The sequence below is a fragment of the Polypterus senegalus genome, chromosome 5 (assembly GCF_016835505.1).
Source record: "Polypterus senegalus isolate Bchr_013 chromosome 5, ASM1683550v1, whole genome shotgun sequence".
Classification (NCBI taxonomy): Eukaryota; Metazoa; Chordata; class Cladistia; order Polypteriformes; family Polypteridae; genus Polypterus; species Polypterus senegalus.
In genome coordinates this window covers 73215534-73237254 of record NC_053158.1, presented here as the reverse complement: position 1 = coordinate 73237254, position 21721 = coordinate 73215534, and the positions used below count along the sequence as shown (strand labels likewise).

Here is a 21721-nt window from a genome sequence, read left to right as displayed (position 1 = left end):
TTTTCACAAAATCAATTATCAAGTTATAAATAATTCAAATTATTTTTCATTTCAGGAAGAAAAATTTCCTCAATCTGCTTTTGCCTTAATGTTAATACAGTAAAACACAAACAAACACCCAAGTAAAAGAGGCACTCAATTAAGTCTGAAATGAGTCTATACAAGTTTGTGTTATTGCTTTTCCAATTAATAGCATAAAATCTCTGCTATAATAAATGGAAGTGGTTCATTTGGGCATGCATTGAAACAATTTCCCTGACTATGCATGTAGAGTGGAAATGAGCATGAAACAGACCGAATTTGGTTATATTATATTACTGTACATTTAGACATGATATGTTCTTTGGCAATTAAGATCTAACTCTTGAGAGCGCTTTGACATCAGGAACAATAACTGCCAGTCAGTCAGTGAGTCATTTTCTAACCCGCTTAGTCCTGATCAGGGTCAGCTGGGTGTGCTGAAACCTATCCCAGCTAGCATAGGGCACAAGGCAGGAACAAAACCTGTACAGTGTGCCAGTCCATTGCAGGGAATACCTACAGTAACAGTACTTAAGGCATTACCTTTTATTAGCCTGTCATGTTGTAATCATCCAGTTATTAAATAAATGTTTCAAATATTACAATTTGCCATCAAAAACTTCAGACGATTAAAATCAGAAGAGAACAAGCAAAACATATTTTTTTATAAATAAATAATGCAGTAGAAAAGATAACAGTTTTGCTGCATGCACTTGGAAAGATAGCAGCACAAACCAACACTTATTAACAAACAGTCAAACCTGTTGTGTTGTTATAATCTCCAACATCATCCATCATGAACACTATAAAATAAATATTAGTTTTAAACACATAGAATACACAATTTGTATTTGAAAGACACACTTTTCACCTTCAGTCATTTAAAATCAAGCATTTACTTTATTATTTGCCCCTGCAGACATTATCAACAATATAAAATACATTAAAATAAAAAATTAAATAAAAAATAATCTGTTTAGGGTATACTTACATAACACAAAAACATTCACACAGGCCAAACGTAGACTCGCCAGTTAAGCTATTGTAACACAAGTGAACATGCGGCTAGTTAAAGTTATATCAACTTGAAAACTGTAGGCATGGTACAACATTCAGGTGCATTTTGGAACTTTGTGAATTGACTTGAAAGTTGTGTCATTTTACATTTTTAGTCACTTCAAAGTGTCCACTATCAAATTTTTATTTATTCAATACTTTTATATCAGTAAGTCATATTTAAAAATAGTGATATTTGAAAGCAATAATTCATGCTAGTAAACTGCATTAAAAATATTCTTTTTTTTAACAGTACTTCACAATAAATGAATCACTACTACAATTTTGACTTTTGTATCAATACCATCTTTCAGTACCAAAGCAAATAATGGATCATTCTCCATCACCACTGACACTTCCATCTCACAGCAGTCTCCTGCTCAGTCACACAACTGAATGTCTCTCTGCTTTATAGGACTCCAAAAATCAGTATGAGTAGTGGAAGGTAGGGTATTATCCCCTCAGAGTATGTAGTACATTTAATATTAATATACATGTTCGGAGAGCCTTGGGGCTGAGTGTTGCTGGATCTAATACGTATAATTCAATGAACAACAGAGGTGTGGGGTTTGTATTATGGGAGTTGTGATTGTGCTAATAAATGACTAAGCTTGAAGACTATCGTTTACTTTTGCTGCCAAAATTTAGGAAAAGCTGGTACTGTACAATTTTAAAAATTGGGTTTTCGATATTTTACTAGAACAAATAAACCATACAACCCTAGCCCAGACTTGTGTGATACAAAAATGGTATTGATTGATGTTTTATTGTTAGATGTTTGTTTAACAAGGTCTATGACTTACTGATATTACAATTTCTTAAATATAACAATTTTGAAAGATGTTATCATGGAAGAGTTGCTAAGGTAAAATTTGTTGGATGCTTCAAACAAAGATGGACAGCAGGTCTAAAACTTTGTCAACAAATTATAACATCATTAAAAAAAAACGGAATCACTATAATTTGCAAGTGATACAGCTATTCGTTTTTTTAGTGTTTATTATACATTTACAATTTAACGGTTACATAATTTCCTTTTTCTACATTTTGTTAGTGTGGAAGTAGTTTGGCTAACTTATTTTCGGGACGTGTTTTGTTTTCAGGAGTGGTTGTAAGAAAAATAAAGGAAGAAAACATACAAAATATCTAAGCTGAAGTGACCAGTCTCAAGAAAAATTAGAAACAGTAAACTAATCTGCAACTGAAATCACACAGAATATCTCTCTTTTTAAAACTAGATGGGTTTGAAAATGTGCCAATGTTTTTCAAAGATTTTGAAATTTTAAAAATGTGTATGGTATGATGTATTCAAGATATCTCAATGAAACCTGAACTTTTCTGACAAATTTCCTTGATAAATAACTGTTTCAAATTTCAATAGCTAGGTTTTTACGTGTGAACTGACAGACTTCACGGTGGCCTCAATAGGTGCTTTTATGCATTATACAGTATGCAAACACATCTAATGAGCAAAAGCAATGTTTTGGAAGACTGTATTTGTAGGATCTGAAAGCTTTTGAGCAAGTTTTCAAACTGACATATTTTTTCCTAAAAAATTACTTTAGTTTTTACAACAATTACTGCTTATGTTGTCATGTTTGGATTACAAGTTGAGTTGAACAAGTAATCAAAACATTCTACTGAAATATTACTTTGTTTGCTCTATCTCTGTTTACACCACCACCAGCAGCATACAAAGTTAACAACCAGCTAGATAGTCCCCTACACTTACAGGTTTTGTGCCCTACTTGGGTTTCCCTTATCAGTGTGAATGAGAAGGAACTGGAATTCATCAGATTAGAAAATACTTTGCTACTACTTTTCTGCCCCTGTGTGCGCTACAGCATATTTTGTGTCCGGACTGTAACTTGACTACAGTAGGTCATTGGTCATGCCCAACTGTGACAAGGTTCAACATGTGATGCATTCTGACAAGACTCTTTCAACAGAATGTACTTAAAAGATAGTTGCCTGACTTGAGCCCATTTGTTAGTCAGCATAATGTGTGCAATCTTCCATCAGAACATTTCAATGGCCTTTTTGTTTTTAAACCACAGATCCTATATCTGCAGGGATGGCAGTCCATTTTGATACAGCCATAAAACTTTTATGCATGAAAAAAACATACTTTTGCTATTTTTGATACATACAATCCTACATAATCTGCTACTACTATATTCAGATTTATCCAAATTTATATTTTCCACCATGATATTTTGTAACAACACACATATGCAAAATTGTTTTGCATCTGTCTACCTCCCTTAAACAGTACTATCGGCATATATGATGTTATCCCTGATTTAAAGGTCAAATATGTGGGAAGGGCAGATGTACCTAACAAAATGGACACTTCAGTGTAGTTATCTGTAAAAATACTCTGTTTACAAAAATAAATATATACTGTTTGTAGTCATCAATAGAAAAGGTCATATTTTCAAAGAAAATGACACCATCAAGTATACAATTCTGGGTCTCACTGTAACATTTCAAAAGGTCAAAATTTAAAAGCTGTTTGAACACTGCTCATAAGAAAAAAACACTTGCGAAAAGATTATGTGGGATGACTTGTAGCAGCACTTAAAGCCATTTATTACAGTTCTAAGTGCATCTTACAGAAAAAGCAAAATAGTAAGCAAGAAAGAATAAATGTCCTTATACAGTGATAGGTAAGCATGTTATGAAAATCCTTAGGCATAGAATTAAAATGTTTTTTTGAAACATGAAAAATGTTTTCTTGAAAAAGTGAAAAAGCACTACTACTCTGTTATCAACTATTAAACATGGATCAATATCTGTTGGATTTTCTTTGCAGCATTGTACATTGTAATCACCAAAACCTTTTCAGCTTCGTTGTCCTTTCAACTTGAACTCAGCCACTTATGTAACCTAAATAACCTAGAAGAAAATTCCAATAAAACCAAAGAACTACTAGTAAATTTTAAGTGAGGCTAAACAAAACTCCAACCACTACACACCAGCATTCAAAAGTTACCTGTAGATATCATCCAGAAATTTTCATGTTTTTGATAAAATTGATTCCCTTTTTTAAATCAAGGTAACATCAAATTGATTTGAAAATACAGACAAGGCAATGTTGAAAATAGCTAATATCGTTTTATAATTTATTATTCACATATGATTGTCAAGCCGCATTTCCATCGGCCATTACTCCAGTGCCTTAATCATAAACTCTCTTAACTCATTAATTAATTAATTCTTTAAATGCAAATTAGTTATTAGATAAACCTTTGTAATTGTGTTGGTACAGCTGAAATTAGTTATATTTAATAAAAACAAGTACTGTATATTTTCTTTCCTTAAGTTGCAAGGTACTGGCATCCGTAAAGTTTAATTCTGGGCTGAAAACGGCCAAAATGAAACAGCTTTCTCAAAAAACATGTCTTGTCATTGTTGCTTTGGAAATTAAGGTTATTCCATTTAACACATTGCCAAGAAACTAAAAATTTTATAAAAAGGTGTCCGCTACTGTTTTGAGGAAAGAGGGTAAAGTGGAAATAAGCATGACAGAAAAAGAAGCAGGATGCTCAGACACACAATTGGATAAGTAATTCAGAATGTGAAGTTTGAGAAATAGGCAACTTACAAATATGCAGGTGGGTATTTCCTTTGAACAGTACACACCAAATACCAGCATCATCTGCAATAGTGAAAAAACAAATTTTGGGGCGCTGGCCTTAGAGGCTGAGCTTCAAAGAAAAGGTATTATCTGAAACTGGGCAGATATAAAAGGTTAAAATGGGCAAATGTCTGGAATCACCCAGAAACACACATTCCAATGCCTGTGTTATTTTGTCCATTTGAAGCTTTTCTTTTCACTATTTTAGATGACACTGGTATTTGGCGTGTATTCAAGGAAGAAGTCAACTGAAGACCTTTAAAGTGTCTGTTTCTCAAACTACAGACTCTGATGTGCTTATTCTCTTGTGCAGCTATGCATTTGGAACTTCCACATCTTATCTATTCAGGTGAGACCCGGTTTGTCCTCTTCTCCCAAGATAGTGGTGGACACCTTTGTATGAAATCTTCATTTTCTTGGCAATGTGTCACATGGAATAACCTTCATTTTGCAAAACAACAATAGAAAAATTTGTTTCTTGAGAAAGCCATTTTGAACCCAGAACTGAAATTTAGGATTGCCAGTACCTTGCAACCCGAGAAAGGACAATTAACTTGCTTTATTGAACATAATAATAGGTTTCAGTTGTGCTAACATAATTATAAATGTTTCTCAAATGACCAATTAGCATTTAAACATGATTAATTAAGGATGCACTAAGAGAGTTTACTTTTAGAGCACAGGAGTAATTGCTGCTAAAAATGGGGCTTTGCAAACATATGTGAATAATAAATTATAAAATCAGACACTTTAAGCAGCAATAACTATGTGCAACATTAGTAATGTCTTGGCTATATTTTTAAATCAATTTAATTGTATCCTGACAAAAAACTATCAATTTCTATTAAACATATGAAACCTTCTGAGTATTTCAGACTTTTGAATCAGTCATTGAGGTGGAATTTCAATTTCATAAGCACCACCATTTCTAACACTCCAACCAAGGAAATCAACACAGCTACACAATTCAGACTTACCAGACGGTCAGCTTAAGACATCAAAGATTCAGTCACAAATGGGAAGAGACTGACACACAGAACAAGCCGCATATAAAAGTTAAGGCAAATCATTATTGTTAAGGCAATTTGAAAGGTGAAAAACACATGAGACAGAAGAACATAAATCTGGTTCTAAATTTTATAAAACAACATTAAAAGTGAAGAACCGTAGAGTAAAAAAGTGTTTCTTAAAGTTGGCTAAAAATTGCTAAAAAAACTCAGGTAAGTAATAAACTGTAGGTACTATGAGTGAGATGCAAGAGCTGTGATTGATAAACAATAGATATTGCTTTAAGAAAAGGATAAGGCTAAGGAAAAAAACAGGTAGGTGCTTAATTTTGAGATGCAACAAAAGATTTTACAGAGAGCCTCTGAACTTAAAATGAAACAATCTCATTTACTTGGGAAATTTGGGTGAGAGAGACAAAATACAATGTGTGAAACACTGATCATTTTCCAAAAGACTCATATTGGTAAAAATAAAGTTCACAAACTGATCTTCTTGGCACGTACAAAAAGAAAAAAGCCATTGGCCATCACTTATGGAATGTTTTTTATATGCTAATGTATTCCCTGAAAAACAAATCTTTCAACAAGACTATCTTGGGGATATAGGATTTTTCTGATAACACCTAAGGAATGCATATCTGAACCTTAAAATGTTGAAAAATTGAAAAAAAAAATCCTTAGAAATAACAGCAGAACTTTGCAACAGGAGTGCTGCGTTTAACAAAATATTCTTTTTTATTCTTGCTACACCATTAACACAAGAACTTAAAATCTGAGATAGAAAAGCCTCAGAATTGAGCAAATACTAACAAAAATGTGTGTAAATACCTCTCTATGTTTGTAACAGGGTTTCAAATGAAATGAACCTGAAAAAATAAAGACATTTATAACATAATATGTGTCAATCTGTGTTTTGTAAGTTCCTGGAATAAGACTATATAAGCACAGGTCTTAAACAATCTCAAGCTGCCTGAATCTCTTTGTACTCATATTTAAAATGAAGGCACATTTCAATTTGTATGTCAGCATTATTGTGCATCTCATCCACCAAGAAGGACAGAAAACTGATCCCTATAATCGGAGACTGCTAAGCCTGTCATCTATCACACTGAATACTAAGGAAACTATACTTATAAATTAATGAGATTACTTGCAAGAAAAGTTTATAGCCAGAAGTAGGTTTAAGAGAAGAATACTCCAAAAGAAATATTACATTACTCTGAAAAGACAACAAGAGTATTCAATTGTTGTCTGGTGTATTTGAAGAGAAAGCAGCAAAAACAACTCAGAAAGACCTGGAATATCTTTAGATCTTGTCAAATCTTGAAAGATCAGTTAAATGTATGAAAGTGCACAATGTTACAGCAGTGACAGAAATTAACCATATCCTTTCACAATTATATGGTTATACAGATCTGGGGAAAACTAAAAATTGTCCAGTCCTCACTCAATCCTAAAGTTATGTAACTCTAATCTCAAATGAATATTACTGCATAGTAGATTTTACTTTAGCTTTTTTTAACTTAATTCATTTTTGGAAAGTTTGTCTTACATTTTACTCCTGAATACTCTGATATAACGTAAAAATCATGGTGAACTCAATGACTGAGAGACTATCAGGTCCTATGGCTAAACAAATTTATCACTTGTCCAACACACACATTATTTGAGAGTAGGTATGCAGTTCTTGATAGAACATGCAGTGAGTAATTTTTGTCAAATGTTTTGTTCAAACAATACTATTTTTATTACATCATTACTTTTTCAGGTTTTATGAGAGGGTCATAAACTGTAAAGTTTGCCACATTGATGGAGGCCTTTAGATCCTTGGATGCAGATTTGGGATTCTTTGTGATTCTTCAGAGCATCATACAGTCTAATCTTTGGGCGAGTTTCCTGAGATTTCCACCCCTGGGAATATTGACAGCATAATCTTAAATACTCTCTGACACACTTCTTACTACAGAATGATGGACTTTAAGCTATACAGCCCAGTCAAGAAAATAAGCAGCAATAACTGGTTCTCTGAGATTACTGCAGATGACTTTTGTTCCTGCTTTCTTATATATTTTTTTCACTATTTGCAGAAATTCTTTTGATTGGCTATAGCTCTTTTCTTCTGTTTTTCCTTTTGTTAGCATAGAAGTAGTGCTTTGTCTGTCATGGAGTAGATATACAGTATTATTACTAATGATGGGCCTGTTTCAGATATTTTGTGTTAAAATTAACTTGGTGTCATTTGTCTGCAGAGAGATTCATTTAAGAATGAGGCTAACATTGGATAGATGCAATCCAGAACTTAAGAACACCCTGTATAACATGCATTACAAAACATTCCATTTTTATTACACCAATACTAGTTCAGCTAAAAAGGACCATGCTCCTCTCGTACCCATTCTCTTTATTGATATTTCATTTGAATGCATTGGGATGAATTTAATAGGCCCCAAAGACCAATCTGCACAAGGCCATAAACACATTCTCATCCTTGTGGATTAGGCTACTAAATACCTGGAGGCTATTCCCTTGTGACCAGCCACTTCCAAAAATATTGCACGGGAACTGGTAGGGATCACTTACTCCCTCTCATATTATTTGCTTACCGGGAAGTCTCTCAAGCCTCAACGGGGTTCTCGCCATTCGCATAATTATATTGATGACAACCACTGGGACTATTATGATAACATCGCCATGGCTAATCATGGCAAGTAATGGATACTGCCTTCATTAAGTACCCCCTTTCTCTCAGAGATGAACTTTGCCAGTTACAAAATATTTTAAACAGCAAGTAACTGTTGTAGTGAAGCAAAGATACATTCACTAAGCATGAGTGCATTGGCAAATTAGATGCATTTGTATCATAGGATTAAGAACATCCTAAATGCAGTTCTAAGAGGCTTATCCCAAACAATATCTTTTAAAAAGTGTGATATTTCTTTTCTGTTTGCAGCAGTTTACAGAAGCATTTAAAAGTATAATTAACGTTAAATCTAGCTCATTCAACAGTTTTTAGATATTTGCAGTAACTTCTAAAATGTATAGAGAATTGTTCATAATTTGGACATACTGTGTTTTCAAAAGTGTATAGAAACTGTTAAACCACTCACTGCACGCAAACATTTACTGTACAAAACCATTTAAAATTCAATTACAAAGTCTAGTATTAAGAGTACATTAAAGCAAAGGAAGCAGCAGCAAGTTCTAGTGACGTTAGGTCCGTGGCACATACATGTATAACCGTTAATTGCTTGTTTAACCAATAACATGTATTCATATACAGCAGGCTATAACTAGCAAAATCAGAAGACCGTAGTGATTGCGTTTTATTTATTCAAAAGGCAAGGCTTCAATTAAAATAGCACACTACAAGATTTTAAAAATTAATCAAAACTCAGGGTGTAAAAGGATAACCTAATTATTATTCTACCGAAAATTTGGTGCCTTCACTTTATTCCAAATTTTGAACAAAAATTTAAAAGGATCTGAAGTGGCACTTTAGTCAACCGTAACTGATTTGTGGCTGAGTAGAACTACGAAAGCAATTCTGAATGTAACAGTACATAGGATTGGTCTTGTCCATTTCGGAAGATGGACATCTGAAGCGGAACTCTGCTAACAATGACACTATTTCACTTTTTTTTACCGTCGTCCCTGCTGAAATATCCTGTATTTACCGAACACAAGGGTCTTTAATTAAAGTAAATGCAAGTATATACAAGCATGAATAGCATAAAAAGGGGTCAGAAAGACACGGATAAGACAGCTAAAACTTAATCTAAGTCTAAACAGACCTCAAGTTCAAGGTACGGTCTGCCAGAGACTGACCTGACGCTGCAGCATCGCCTCCAGCCAAGAGCAAAAGTAAAAGTGAGTCAGGTGAGGAGAATTTATTGATTCCAGAAGGTTCATTGAAACTGAAAATGGCCTTATTTATCTTTGCTGTCAACTATCCCCTATTAGCCTGCGACACCGACGCCAACGCCAACTGGGCTTGCTACTCCACCCGCTGAGCACGGAGAAAGACTGAAACAAACAGTCCGAGCTAAAGGTGATGATCACAGCAATGATTACCACAATAACTACTGTTTTTGGTATGAGGGACATAAATGAGCTAAAGACTAATATAAAGAAGGTTACAAATGATATAAGGAAAGATGTCAAGGACATAAACAAAACAAACGAGAAGCTGCTTCAACATATTAAAGACCAGGAGTAATGTTTAAGTAATTGCTTTGTGGTAACCTTTAAAGGTATGCTAGGAAAAATTGAGGGAAAAATTGAAGAAAAAAACACAGGAAAATGCGACTAAGATTGAGAATAAACTTAGAGTACTTGGTACTCAGTTTAAAGACGTTAAGCAAATGTTCATGACTCATATTGAAATAGTTGAACAATTGGCATCTTCTGCTGATGGAAAAGCAACGGCTGCAAATTCCAAATGCACAGTGCTTGGTAACAGACTAGCTGCACTGGAAGATGGATACAGAAGGAATAATATCAGTGAAAGTCTCACTGAACATCGTAAAAGTCCAAACCCAGTGAAATTCATAGCTGAACTGTTTTCTAAAATAAATAGAGAGCACTTCAAATCAGACACTAAGATATCACCAACTTACTGCATATGTGGATCGAATGCCTCAAAACTGAGAAGCCTCATTGTACGTTTTGACAAATTATAATCTAAATTAAATCTGATGTCACTTCTCAGACAGAAAACAGATTGTATTTGAAAATAACCGCATTCGTATTTTCCCCGATTTCTCACCTTCAACAGCTTCTAAACATGCTGGATTTTAACATCATACCCATGGTTTATTGTATTAGGACTGTACTATCACGCGTTATCTTCTTATCAATGGCTACTGTTTTACATCATACCCTGGATGTACTCTTTCAGAACTGTTAAGATTATATTCTAGGTTTATAGTATTTGGGCTGTATTGTCAATAGATATCTCTATTTTAACCCTTACAGATATTACAGCTAGATACTCTCAGTGCAGAGGAAAATGATACAATTCTGACACTTTCAGAATTACTAGATGCTATAAACTCACTTCAGAGTGGCAAAGCAGCTAGCCCTGATGGCTACCCTGCCGAACTGTATAAAAAAATTTCAATTAAGTTAACTCTCCTTTTATTAGCAACAATTATAGAAGCCAGAGACTATAAAATTCTATCTCAAAGTTTTTGCCAAGCATTAATTACTGTCTATCCTAAGAAAAATAAGGACTTACTACAATGTGCATCATACAGGTCATTCTGTCTTCTGATGTTAAGCTACTTTCCAAATTTCTAGTTAGAAGGATTGAGAAACCGGATTTATTAAAGGTAGACACTTAGCTTCCAACATTTGAGGCATATTTAATGTAATATATTCACCCACAAAGTCTAACACCCAGGAGAACTTATTATTGTTGGATACAGAAAAAGAATTTGATAGGATTGAATGGGATTACCTATTCACTACATTGCAAAAACTTGGGTTTGGCCTGAACATATATGTATGGATCAAACTACTGCATACCAGTCCAGAAGCTTCAGTTTGTATTAACATTGTTTCTGCCTACTTCAAACTAGAATGTGATACTAGACAAGGATGCCCCGTGTCACCACTGCTATTTGCAATCACTATTGGGCCATTGGCAGTTCACTTTCAAAATGCTTCTGAAAGGACTTGAACAGAAAATATCACTATATGCAGATGATATGGTACTACAGTAATCCCTCCTCGATCACAGGGGTAGCGTTCCAGAACCCCCCATGATAGGTGTAGAAACCATATGTTTGTATGGTTATTTTTATATATTTTAAGCCTTTAGAAACTCTCCCACACTGTTTATAAATATTCTCTGCACAGTTATGCAGTAAACCCTCGTTTATCACGGTTAATCCGCTCCACACAGATAAATGAATTTCCACGAAGTAGGATTCTTTATTTATAAATCTAATATTTTCGCAGTTAGAGCATTGAAAACCTGTTTACGACCTTCTAAATACATTTTTTAACATTATTAGAGCCCTCTAGACACGAAATAACACCCTTTAGTCAAAAGTTTAAACTATGCTCCATGACAAGACAGAGATGACAGTTCTTTCTCACAATTAAAAGAATGCAAACATATCTTCCTCTTCAAGGTGCGCGTAAGGAGCGGAGAATGTCAGAGAGAGAGAGAAAAGTAAACAATCAAAAATCAATAGGGATGTTGCGCTTTTAAGTATGCAAGCACCGCAATAAAGCGGCCGCAATGAAGGGATCAATGTGAAGGTAGCCTTATATCGTATACTAGCAAAATACCCGCGCTTCGCAGCGGAGAAGTAGTGTGTTAAAGAAGCAATGAAAAAGAAAAGGAAACATTTTGAAAATAACGTAACATGATTGTCAATGTTATTGTTTTGTCACTGTTGTGAGTGATGAGTGTTGTTGTCATATATATATATATATATATATATATATATATATATAAATATAAATATAAATATATATATATATATATTTACACACACACACAAACATATATATATACATATCTATACATATACACATACATATACATACACACATACATACACACAAATACACACAAATACACATATATATATATATATATATATATATATATATATATATATATATATATATATATATATATATATATATATACACACATATATACACACAAATACCCTCATACTTACATCTAAAATCCGCGATGGAGTGAAGCCGCAAAAGTCGAAGTGCGATATAGCGAGGGATCGCTGTATATACACTGTATATACCTGTATAAGATCCACAAAATACTGTGTCTGCAGTTCTAACAGCACTAGCAGAATTTCAAAAGATATCTGGACTCAAAATGAATTTGAATAAAAGTGTGCTCTTTCCAGTGAACTCTCTAGCACACAATATTAGATTAGACATCTTCCATTTTATTATCGCAGATCAGTTTAAATACCTAGAGGTAAACATCACAAGTAAATATAAAGCTCTCTTTCAACAAAATTTTGCCGTCTGCATGGAAAAACTCAAGCAAGACTTGCATAGATGGTCTATCCTTCATCTTACTTTAGCAAAGAGAATTAACACTGTCAAGATGAATATCCTTCCTAATCTTCTTTTTCTATTTCAAAGCATCCCCACATACATCAACAAATATTTTTTTAAAAATTTAATTCAATCATAACCTCATTTATTTGGAATTCAAAACATCCACACATCCAAAGTGCAACCTTACAAATGCCTAAGGCAGAATGGCATGGCTCTACCTAACTTTCAGTTTTATTACTGGGCGGCAAATATACAGTACAAGCTATAAAAACCTGGACATTAACACAAATAGATGAATACACACAGGCTTGGTCCACAATAGAAATAAAATCCTGCATTACTTTTTTATATTCCTTGCTTTGTGTACCAGTAAATAATAGTCATCATCAGTATTCTAACAACCCAATTGCGTTTTATTCTCTCAGAATATGGAACCAATGTAGGAAGTACTTCAAGATAGAGAAGCTTTTAACTGTGGTACCTCTGCACGATAACCATCCTCTCTAACTTACACAGTTTTTTTAATTTTTGGAAACTGTACAGGATTAAATCACTTGGAGATTTGTACACAGATAACATTTTTGCATCCTATGAATAATTACACTCGAAATTTAGCTTCCTGTCAAGTTTTCCTCATCTCCCACCTACTTCTATTCCAGAAGAAATATTGATCAGTCTTGAGCATTTCTATAATATATAAAAACGTTTTAAAGTCCCTTCCTTTCATAGAACCCAGAGTACAGTGGGAAAACGATCTCTTACACAATATTTCAAAAAAGGAGTGGAACCGCAAAATTCACTCTTGCTCCATATGTGTAAAGTATACAATTATTCAACTTAAAAACTTTTATCAAGCACATCTGTCTCTTTAAAATTGTCCAAAATGTTTCCAGGGTGAGATTCAACTTGCAAATGTTGCCAACCTCACTGGGCCATATGTTCTGGGCATTCACCAAATTAACATAATTTTGGACCAAAATCTTTTAATGCTTTTCAGACAGCCTTGGTGTCACAATGACTCCTAACCCATTAACAGCCGTGTTTGGTGTACTCCTAGATGAGCTTTAAGTGAAGGAGGACAAACAAACTGTAATTGCCTTTACTTCACTATTAGCACATAGACTTATCTTGCTCAGCTGGAAGAATCCTAGCCCACTTCTTTTAAGTCAGTAGTAACTGATGTTATATACTATTTGACATTGAAAAAAATCAAATTCTCACTTGGAGGATCTGTTCAAAACTTTTCAAAACCTGGCAGGATCTATTTAATATTTTAGAATAAGCATTTATAATGAGGAAATGGATTCTCTCTCCTTTTTCTGGCTGTTGGCCCTCCTCTCTTTCTCATGGGTGGGGGCTGAACTGAATTTAGTTTTGTCAAGTTTGACTTGCTTGTATGTAATGTTACTTACATTTAATACATTTAATAAAATAAAACAGTATATTATATTGCTTAGGAATTTGATTTTGTATACCCAAACAACATTTATTTCTAATATAAAAGACCCCAATTTAGCATTTTCCAACATTTTACATGTTTGAAAATTTGATGTTAACAATTGTTTAAGTGGGTCCCAGCAAAAAAGAGATTCTATTGTAATCTGTCTAAACATAAAACGCAGTGTTTGAAGTTAGGAAGGCAAGGCAAATATTTCATTGTACTGTGTTACAAACGTGCGCATGGGAGGCAGCTAAAGGGCTTGAGTAAGGGCAGTTCTGAGACATACCGGGATGTGACAGAGTGCACTGACTCTATTTCTCCCTTGCCTGCAGACCAATCATGGGAGATCCCACCTGGTCCTCTTGACGTCACTTCTGGGACTGAGCCAATGGAAGGAGACCTTGCCAGCTCCGGCCCCTGTGATGTCACGTCCGGGCTCGCACCAATGGCAGAAGACCTTCATGGGCCCGACCCCTTTGACTTCATTTCCTATCTTCCCCTTTAAAAGCCTTGACCTTTTCCCTATTCCCTTAGTTCTGTTTTGGACTCGGTTTTGTGCACAGCAATTATATGGGTGGCTGCCCCAAACCTTTTCATGACTCATATGTCTTGTTATTGCGACAACTGTTATTGAAAGAAATAATCACAATTATAATGTTAAAGGCAATAATTTTCATTATTAATTGTCATAATTATATACTTCTACAAGAAAGCAGGAAATCAGAAGCTGCAAGCTAAGGTAGGAAACAGTCCCCTGTGCTCTAAAGTCATGGCAGTAATAAAACATCTCTCTAAAATTCAAAACACATTTTTTTTTCAGTCAAAATAAATGCAAGACTTGGCCATTTAAATAACGTATGTAAAGGTAAGTCATTTTAAACTTTACTAAGTGCATATAATATGCTGAATGACTAATCTTAAAAGTACTTGTTGCAAGATTATGTTATATACTATATATACACTGAAACTGATATTAATTATCTGAAAAAACATTGTGCTATATACAAACAAACTGAAGAAACCCCAGTCAGGAAATACTCACCTGTGATGTCCAGTAAATCGTGAGCCTTTAATGTGCCCGACTCCTTTACAGCCAGGCGTTGGACACATACCCTGGTTTGCATGAGATTTTAAATCTGGAGGCCCTGTGAAAATGTAACATATAAAATAAAAAAATCATAATGTTATATTTTCTTTCTAATAAATAACTTTAAGTAAGTCTTCCCATTGTATTAACTTATGAACTAGCTGTACCAGCCCAAAAGATTAAAAAATAGTTTGCAGTTCAGTAGTAGGAGAAACAGATAACCTATATACAATTCCAGAAGGTGTATTATTCATTTCAACCGGTTACCCAAAATATAATGAAAAAAATCTGTTTCATGTTGTGCAGAGGTAGCTTTCTTTTTATAGCATTAATACAAACAAAATTATATTATATATATATACACATATATACACACACATATACATATATATATACATATACATATATATACATACATATATACACATATATATATATATATATATACATATATATATATATATATACATATATATATATATATTTATATATATATATATATATATATATATATATATATATATTATATATATATATAACATTGTTAACTGTCAATTAATGCAAAGAGTATGTTACAAGTGTTTCGCACTATTTTGCTGACTTGCAGACCAACCCCATGCGTTACCTGGTAGGTAACCACCCATACAATCAGATTGTGATTCACACCTCGAATGCTATGTATATATAAGGGCACTTTAAAAAAAGTTTACAAGAAATATAATTATACCAAATTTCTAAAGCAGCAGAAGAAGCTGTTACAATTAATCAGTAACATAAACAAATTTACAAAAAAATGCTCTTTTTGATTTAATGTAAATCTCATATTGCACATGAGAATTCTGGCCAGTTCTTACTGAACTTTGTCACATGTCTGAAAGCTTTCTTGTACTGTACTTGCTGTTCTATTTAAATTCTGTCACATTACCACTAAGTGGCATAGATACAGACAGTAACTTATATATTCTAAAATCTTGGGTTTCTTTTGTTTCAGCCAATTCTGAAACTCAGAACACAACATAACACACAATTCCTGAGTTCAGAAAGGCTGGTTTTATTGAGACAAACACCCTTTCACAGGCATTTTAATCAAAATAACAATCTCTTGTTCCTTTCCTCCCCCATTTCTCCTCAAACAAGTTTTGTCCTCTACCTCTCCCAACTCCAACTCCCTGTATGAAGTAAGGTGACTTCTTTTAAGTTGGACTTTGGAATTATGTCCTGGTGTCATGACATTGCATGGAGGACTACAACTCCTAGGTTGCCCTATCAGAGTGAACATGGGTGACACATTTAAAAGACATTGCCATTGTGCATTGGGAAGTATAAAGCCCTGATGGACAGTCTCCCCTGCTTTCCTTCCATTTCATTGTCCCGACCAGGATGGTTGGAGTCTCCTGTGATAACAAAACAACCCCAGGCATTATCAAGAGCAAGTAAGGAAGGAGCATTGAGAAAGTTCATTGCAGGGTACATCTAAACAAAAACTACAGCTCATTCCCATGAAGCCAATTTCAAGTCATTAGTTTAACAAATGTTTTTGGCATGTAGAATATAGCTAAGAAAATTATTCATTTTATTTGTATATCAGATTCCAGAATTGCACCATGAATAAATTCTCTAATCACCTTCTCAACATGTATGCCCTTCCAACTAGAACAAGCAGATCAAATGGAGAATGGCAGACAACAAACCACAAAATATAAAGCACATAGTAATTAATGCTGATTGAAAAAATGGCTACAAAAACTAAAAAGTGGTTGATTAAATATACAGAACTGCTTCAAAAGATTTGATTTGCTTTGCATATGAAATAAACTCCCATGGCAGTAGAAATATGCCAAGACATTTCTGACTGATTGTGTATTTAAAAACAAGACTTCAACACTGAACAAATGCCTTTAACATACAGAATAGTTTTTACACAATTTAATGAAAGTGTCTAACATTTGCAAGCATTCTGTGCAAACTAGAAAATATGATTAAATCACCTGCACATACATTTGGAGTCAGGTATTTGACAGCTGCTTGCTTGAAAGTAGTCTATGAATATAATCATCCGTATTTGTGTATGCTCAGCCACAGGGTGTGTTTTAGGGACAACTGCCTTCCAACTCAAATTTTTTTGTCAGTATTACATTATATACAGCATTTTGTGCTATATCTCAACACTTCATGGAAACCACTTTCTTATAATTTTTTGCCCCAAATGTTTAAGACTACAACATAAGCAATAATAATAAATGAAAGTGGCTGTTAACAACCTACCATTTACATTTACTTGAGTGCAGAGATTGATCCTTGGTATTGAAATATTAAATAGCACAGGCTCACTTATGGCTTATAAAACTATGTTGGTAAGGTCAAGTACAGGTCCACCCTTTCAGTAACCTGCAGCAACATTTAGACTCAAACACATCTGGTATGGAGTTTACAACTCAGCTTTACCATCACAGCTTTTCTCTGTAATCACTTTGGGACTGGTAGGGTCCAATGACCCAAAGCCCAAAATAAATAACATGTACAATTCATACTAAGGGATATATAACTAAGGTGCCTCACATCCAATCACATCTTCAGCCATTGCTCCTGCTAGTGACTGACTCATAACTGCTGTTGCTCAGCTGTTAGGACAATTAAAAGGACAATTAAAGCTTCAGTTGCAACTACATAAAAATAAATTCCTTCTATCTAAATTTTAGCTGTAAAATCATTCAACCCTTAGAATATATTTAAGCATTTAAAGTTCTTTAAAGATTTTATTACCATTTCAGTTATGATTTTTTTTGTCTCTCATTAAAGTTTTCTATGATTGTTGATCCATAGAATACACCTAACTTTGTTATGGACAGCTGCCTTGCTTATAGTTCACACTGTACAAATTTACTGACCTCTGTATGTTGACTGCATATATTTTTCATTCTTCTGTAGCTACCTAGTTAATTTAATGGGCTTGTGTATAAACAAAAAAGCAGTTAAAATGGCAAAAGAAGCCACTGAGAAATTTATTATTAAGATTTTTCTTTACCAATACGATAAATACCTCACTTCAAGTTGCTCAGTGTAGTTTACGTTAAAATCCTTATGCTAGTTTCTTTTTTTACATGTGTTGCAACTACAACTAAAAGACAATTATTAAGCTTTACTCAAAAACACACCAGACCTGGGTTATTCACACTTTTAACAGAAGACAGTTCTGTGGCTTTTTTTTTTTTTTTTGCATATTTCATGGCCACATCTTTAACAACCTCATCAGGACTATGTCAGAAACTAGTGGCACAGTCACAAGGTGCTTAGTGTCACTTCAAAATGTTCTTATTCTTCATCTGTAGATAAAAAACAGAGCTAATCAAACACCTGAAAAAATAATATATACAGTAAAAATAAACACACCAAGACACATCTGCACAACATGTGCAAATGCATGGGGGTGTTTAAACGGATTCTTTAACAAATGAATGTCATAATTATATTTAACTTTACTAAAGAGGTATTGTAATGAAAACATGACTAACTTGAAATTTGGATATAACTGGGTAAACTGCAAGTATTATTAATTAACCTGGGAAGTAATGTGGGATGTTTCAGAATGCTGCTATGATGTCAATTATTGTTTAAGTGTGGATGGTGTCTACTTAAGATTCATTTTCCATTATTTACATCTGCTCTGAAGCATGATATTATAAAATTACAGTACATGTGCATCATACATGGTCATCAAAGGAACAATGTCAATTGAGGTAAAACTAGAACATTTCATGTCTTGTAAATTTATATGACAAAACTACTTTTACAAATAAAACAAAATAAACATTGCGGAAAAACAAATGGAAAATGTTTCTATGACAACATTGAAATGACCACCTTCTAAAATTTCATCTCAAATACCTAATAGTTTACCTCATGCTGATTCACAGAATGCTTGTAAAAAGTAGTAAGAGGATTTTAAGATATACACTTTACACAAAGAAGCTACTTTGATGAGTTCCATGAAAAGAACATTTAAAAGCATTTTTCAGAGACATCTCTTCTCGAAACTATTTTGTACACAATAAATTGATATATTAGAGTTCTAGTTGTTAGTTCTACAGCTTGTAAATTCAATTTAAATAGGCCCGCGTGGATACTTTTTAATTAAGTGCGTTGATTAGTTGATTACTATATAATGTAATTATGGGGTAAATCAAAAAAGCAAACTGAAAATTTTGTGGTAACTACAATGGAAAGAAACAGATGCAATACAACATGGTCGTCATGGCTTATTGGTAGTTTGAACAAACACAATTCAGCACTTTGCCATTAGTCTAGTTAAAGCCAGGGTCAAATGAACATGGACATTCTGCTGCTGAATGAAATCTCATAGTGAGATTTCTTTGGGCAGAGGGAGGTAAACCTGCTGAAGTTCACGAAAGGATGCTGGATCAGTATGGTAGTAAAAGCAGCATGACTCAATGAAAAGATTGTGAATGGGTAGAAAGGTTTAAAGCAGGACAAATAAGTGTAACTGATAAAGTTTCATGTGGTCCACCACCAACATCCTGCACACAAGTCCACATCGACATGGTGAATGCCTTCATCAAGGGTGACCAATCGTTTATACTGTCTGCTGTTTCTTTGGATCTGCACCTCCCATAATGCATGATGACTTGGGATACCCTAAAGCAAGAGTTCCCAAAGTGGTCGATTTAAACTTTCTAGGGGTCGATAGGTTCAATAAAAAAATTTGGGGGTCGACGACAGCAAAAATAGACCCCCTTACTGCTATTTGTTTGTTACTTCAAAATATCTATGATTCCAATAGGTACCTAATTAAGAAATAAATTAATTCAAAAAAACGCTTTTTTGATAAAAACACATTACATACCAAACTTGCGAACAAAAAGGTAAAATGTGTCATTAAAAGAGTCACACGTAAGAATGCATGAAAAAACATGTAGCACAAACATGTCTGTGCATCGTCTTATCGAACGTATCAAAGCAAGTGCAGACATGAAAAACTGTTGCATGTCCGCGCTTGCTCACGGTGGGACGAGACGACGGATATTCGATATTAGCAGAATCTATTAGTCTTGTATGGTCATGCTTTCATAAAACACTATAAATTTGTTTGTTTGATGTGACATGTACTTATTTGTGATTTGAACTTTGAATATAATTATTTATTGAGGAGCAGTACTACGAAAAAGAAAATCAGAGGACACAGTTTATTTATTCGAGTTTGAACAAAAATCTTCTCTTTCAAGTAAGTACATACTTTGTTTTTTGTTTTTTTTTAATCACAGGGGCTGTCAAAATTGTTTTTATTTCTTCAGATAATAATATGACTGAACCAAAAAAGAAATGCAGACAGTACAGCTTGGACTATTTGTACTTATTTTGAATTTACATGTTTATTTCATAAATGTCAAAAATGTAAGTCAAAAAATGTAAAAAAAAAAAAACTTATTTTTTTGCTTTAATTTTTGTTAGTGCAGGTTTCGATATTAAATGTTGCACAAGATAATGCCATATTCCGTAGTCCTTTTATCTTTTTCAATCATTAATTACAAGTGATTAAAATGAAAAGTTTGATATCTAGTGAAATATTTAATATCGAGTACTGTACAAATTTATTAATTTGAGTAAGTAAAGTAAATGACTAGGGGGTTGACGGTTTTAAAAGTTTTTGGTAAAGGGGTCTGCAGCTGAAAAAAGTTTGGGAACTCGTGCCCTAAAGCTTGTGTAAACAGCTTACTGATTTTCACAGGCCAACATCCTTCAGTGAATTTCAGCAGGTTTCAGCACTGCAATCCCACAGCAGAACATCCATTTTCATTTAACCTCGGCTTCAATTAGACTAATGGCAGAGTGCTGCACTGTGCATGTTTCAACTACCCATGAGCCACTGCAAATGTGTTATATTGCATCAGCTTCTATCTGTTGCAGTTTCTGCATAATTTTGATACTGCATAATTTTGAAATTGACTTTAATTTTTGATTTACCCTTATTGCTTTATTATTATGTATTATAATTATTGGAAACAGCTAGTTATTAGTGTGAAAAGTATGAATAAAATACCCTTTCATTAAACTCTAAGCCTGACTACTGCTAAAGTCCTGGTATCGTTGATCGTTCTTTTCAAACCCTTAACTTTCAAGACATTCAACTGTATTTTTTTAAACTGTCATACTATCAGGAATAATATTGTAAGAAAGTTCAGGCTCAGTGTCTTTCAGTTTAAAAATGAGGACATAAACAAGAAATTATTGTATCCTATTTATTGGAGAAAAAGGTACAGTCCTGAGGACAGAAATTTATTTGACTGACACTCAGTACAAGACAACATGTCTATTCTACAACTGAGAAAAGGGCAAATGCCTCTACTGGCATATGTACCTTTAAATACTTCTATTATTTTTTAATTTGGCATCTTATTGCGACTGTA

General features: G+C 33.8%; 1 protein-coding gene across 2 annotated transcripts in view; it reads right to left on the bottom strand.

The window, feature by feature from the left end:
* The window catches only part of LOC120530360 (lethal(3)malignant brain tumor-like protein 4), a 478825-nt gene that overhangs the window by 243193 nt on the left and 213911 nt on the right, over positions 1-21721 (bottom strand). For both annotated transcript variants that reach the window (XM_039754804.1, XM_039754805.1), the window contains one exon: positions 15255-15357. In XM_039754804.1, the coding sequence (XP_039610738.1) occupies positions 15255-15357 (103 nt within the window). The remainder of the gene's footprint in view (positions 1-15254; positions 15358-21721) is intronic.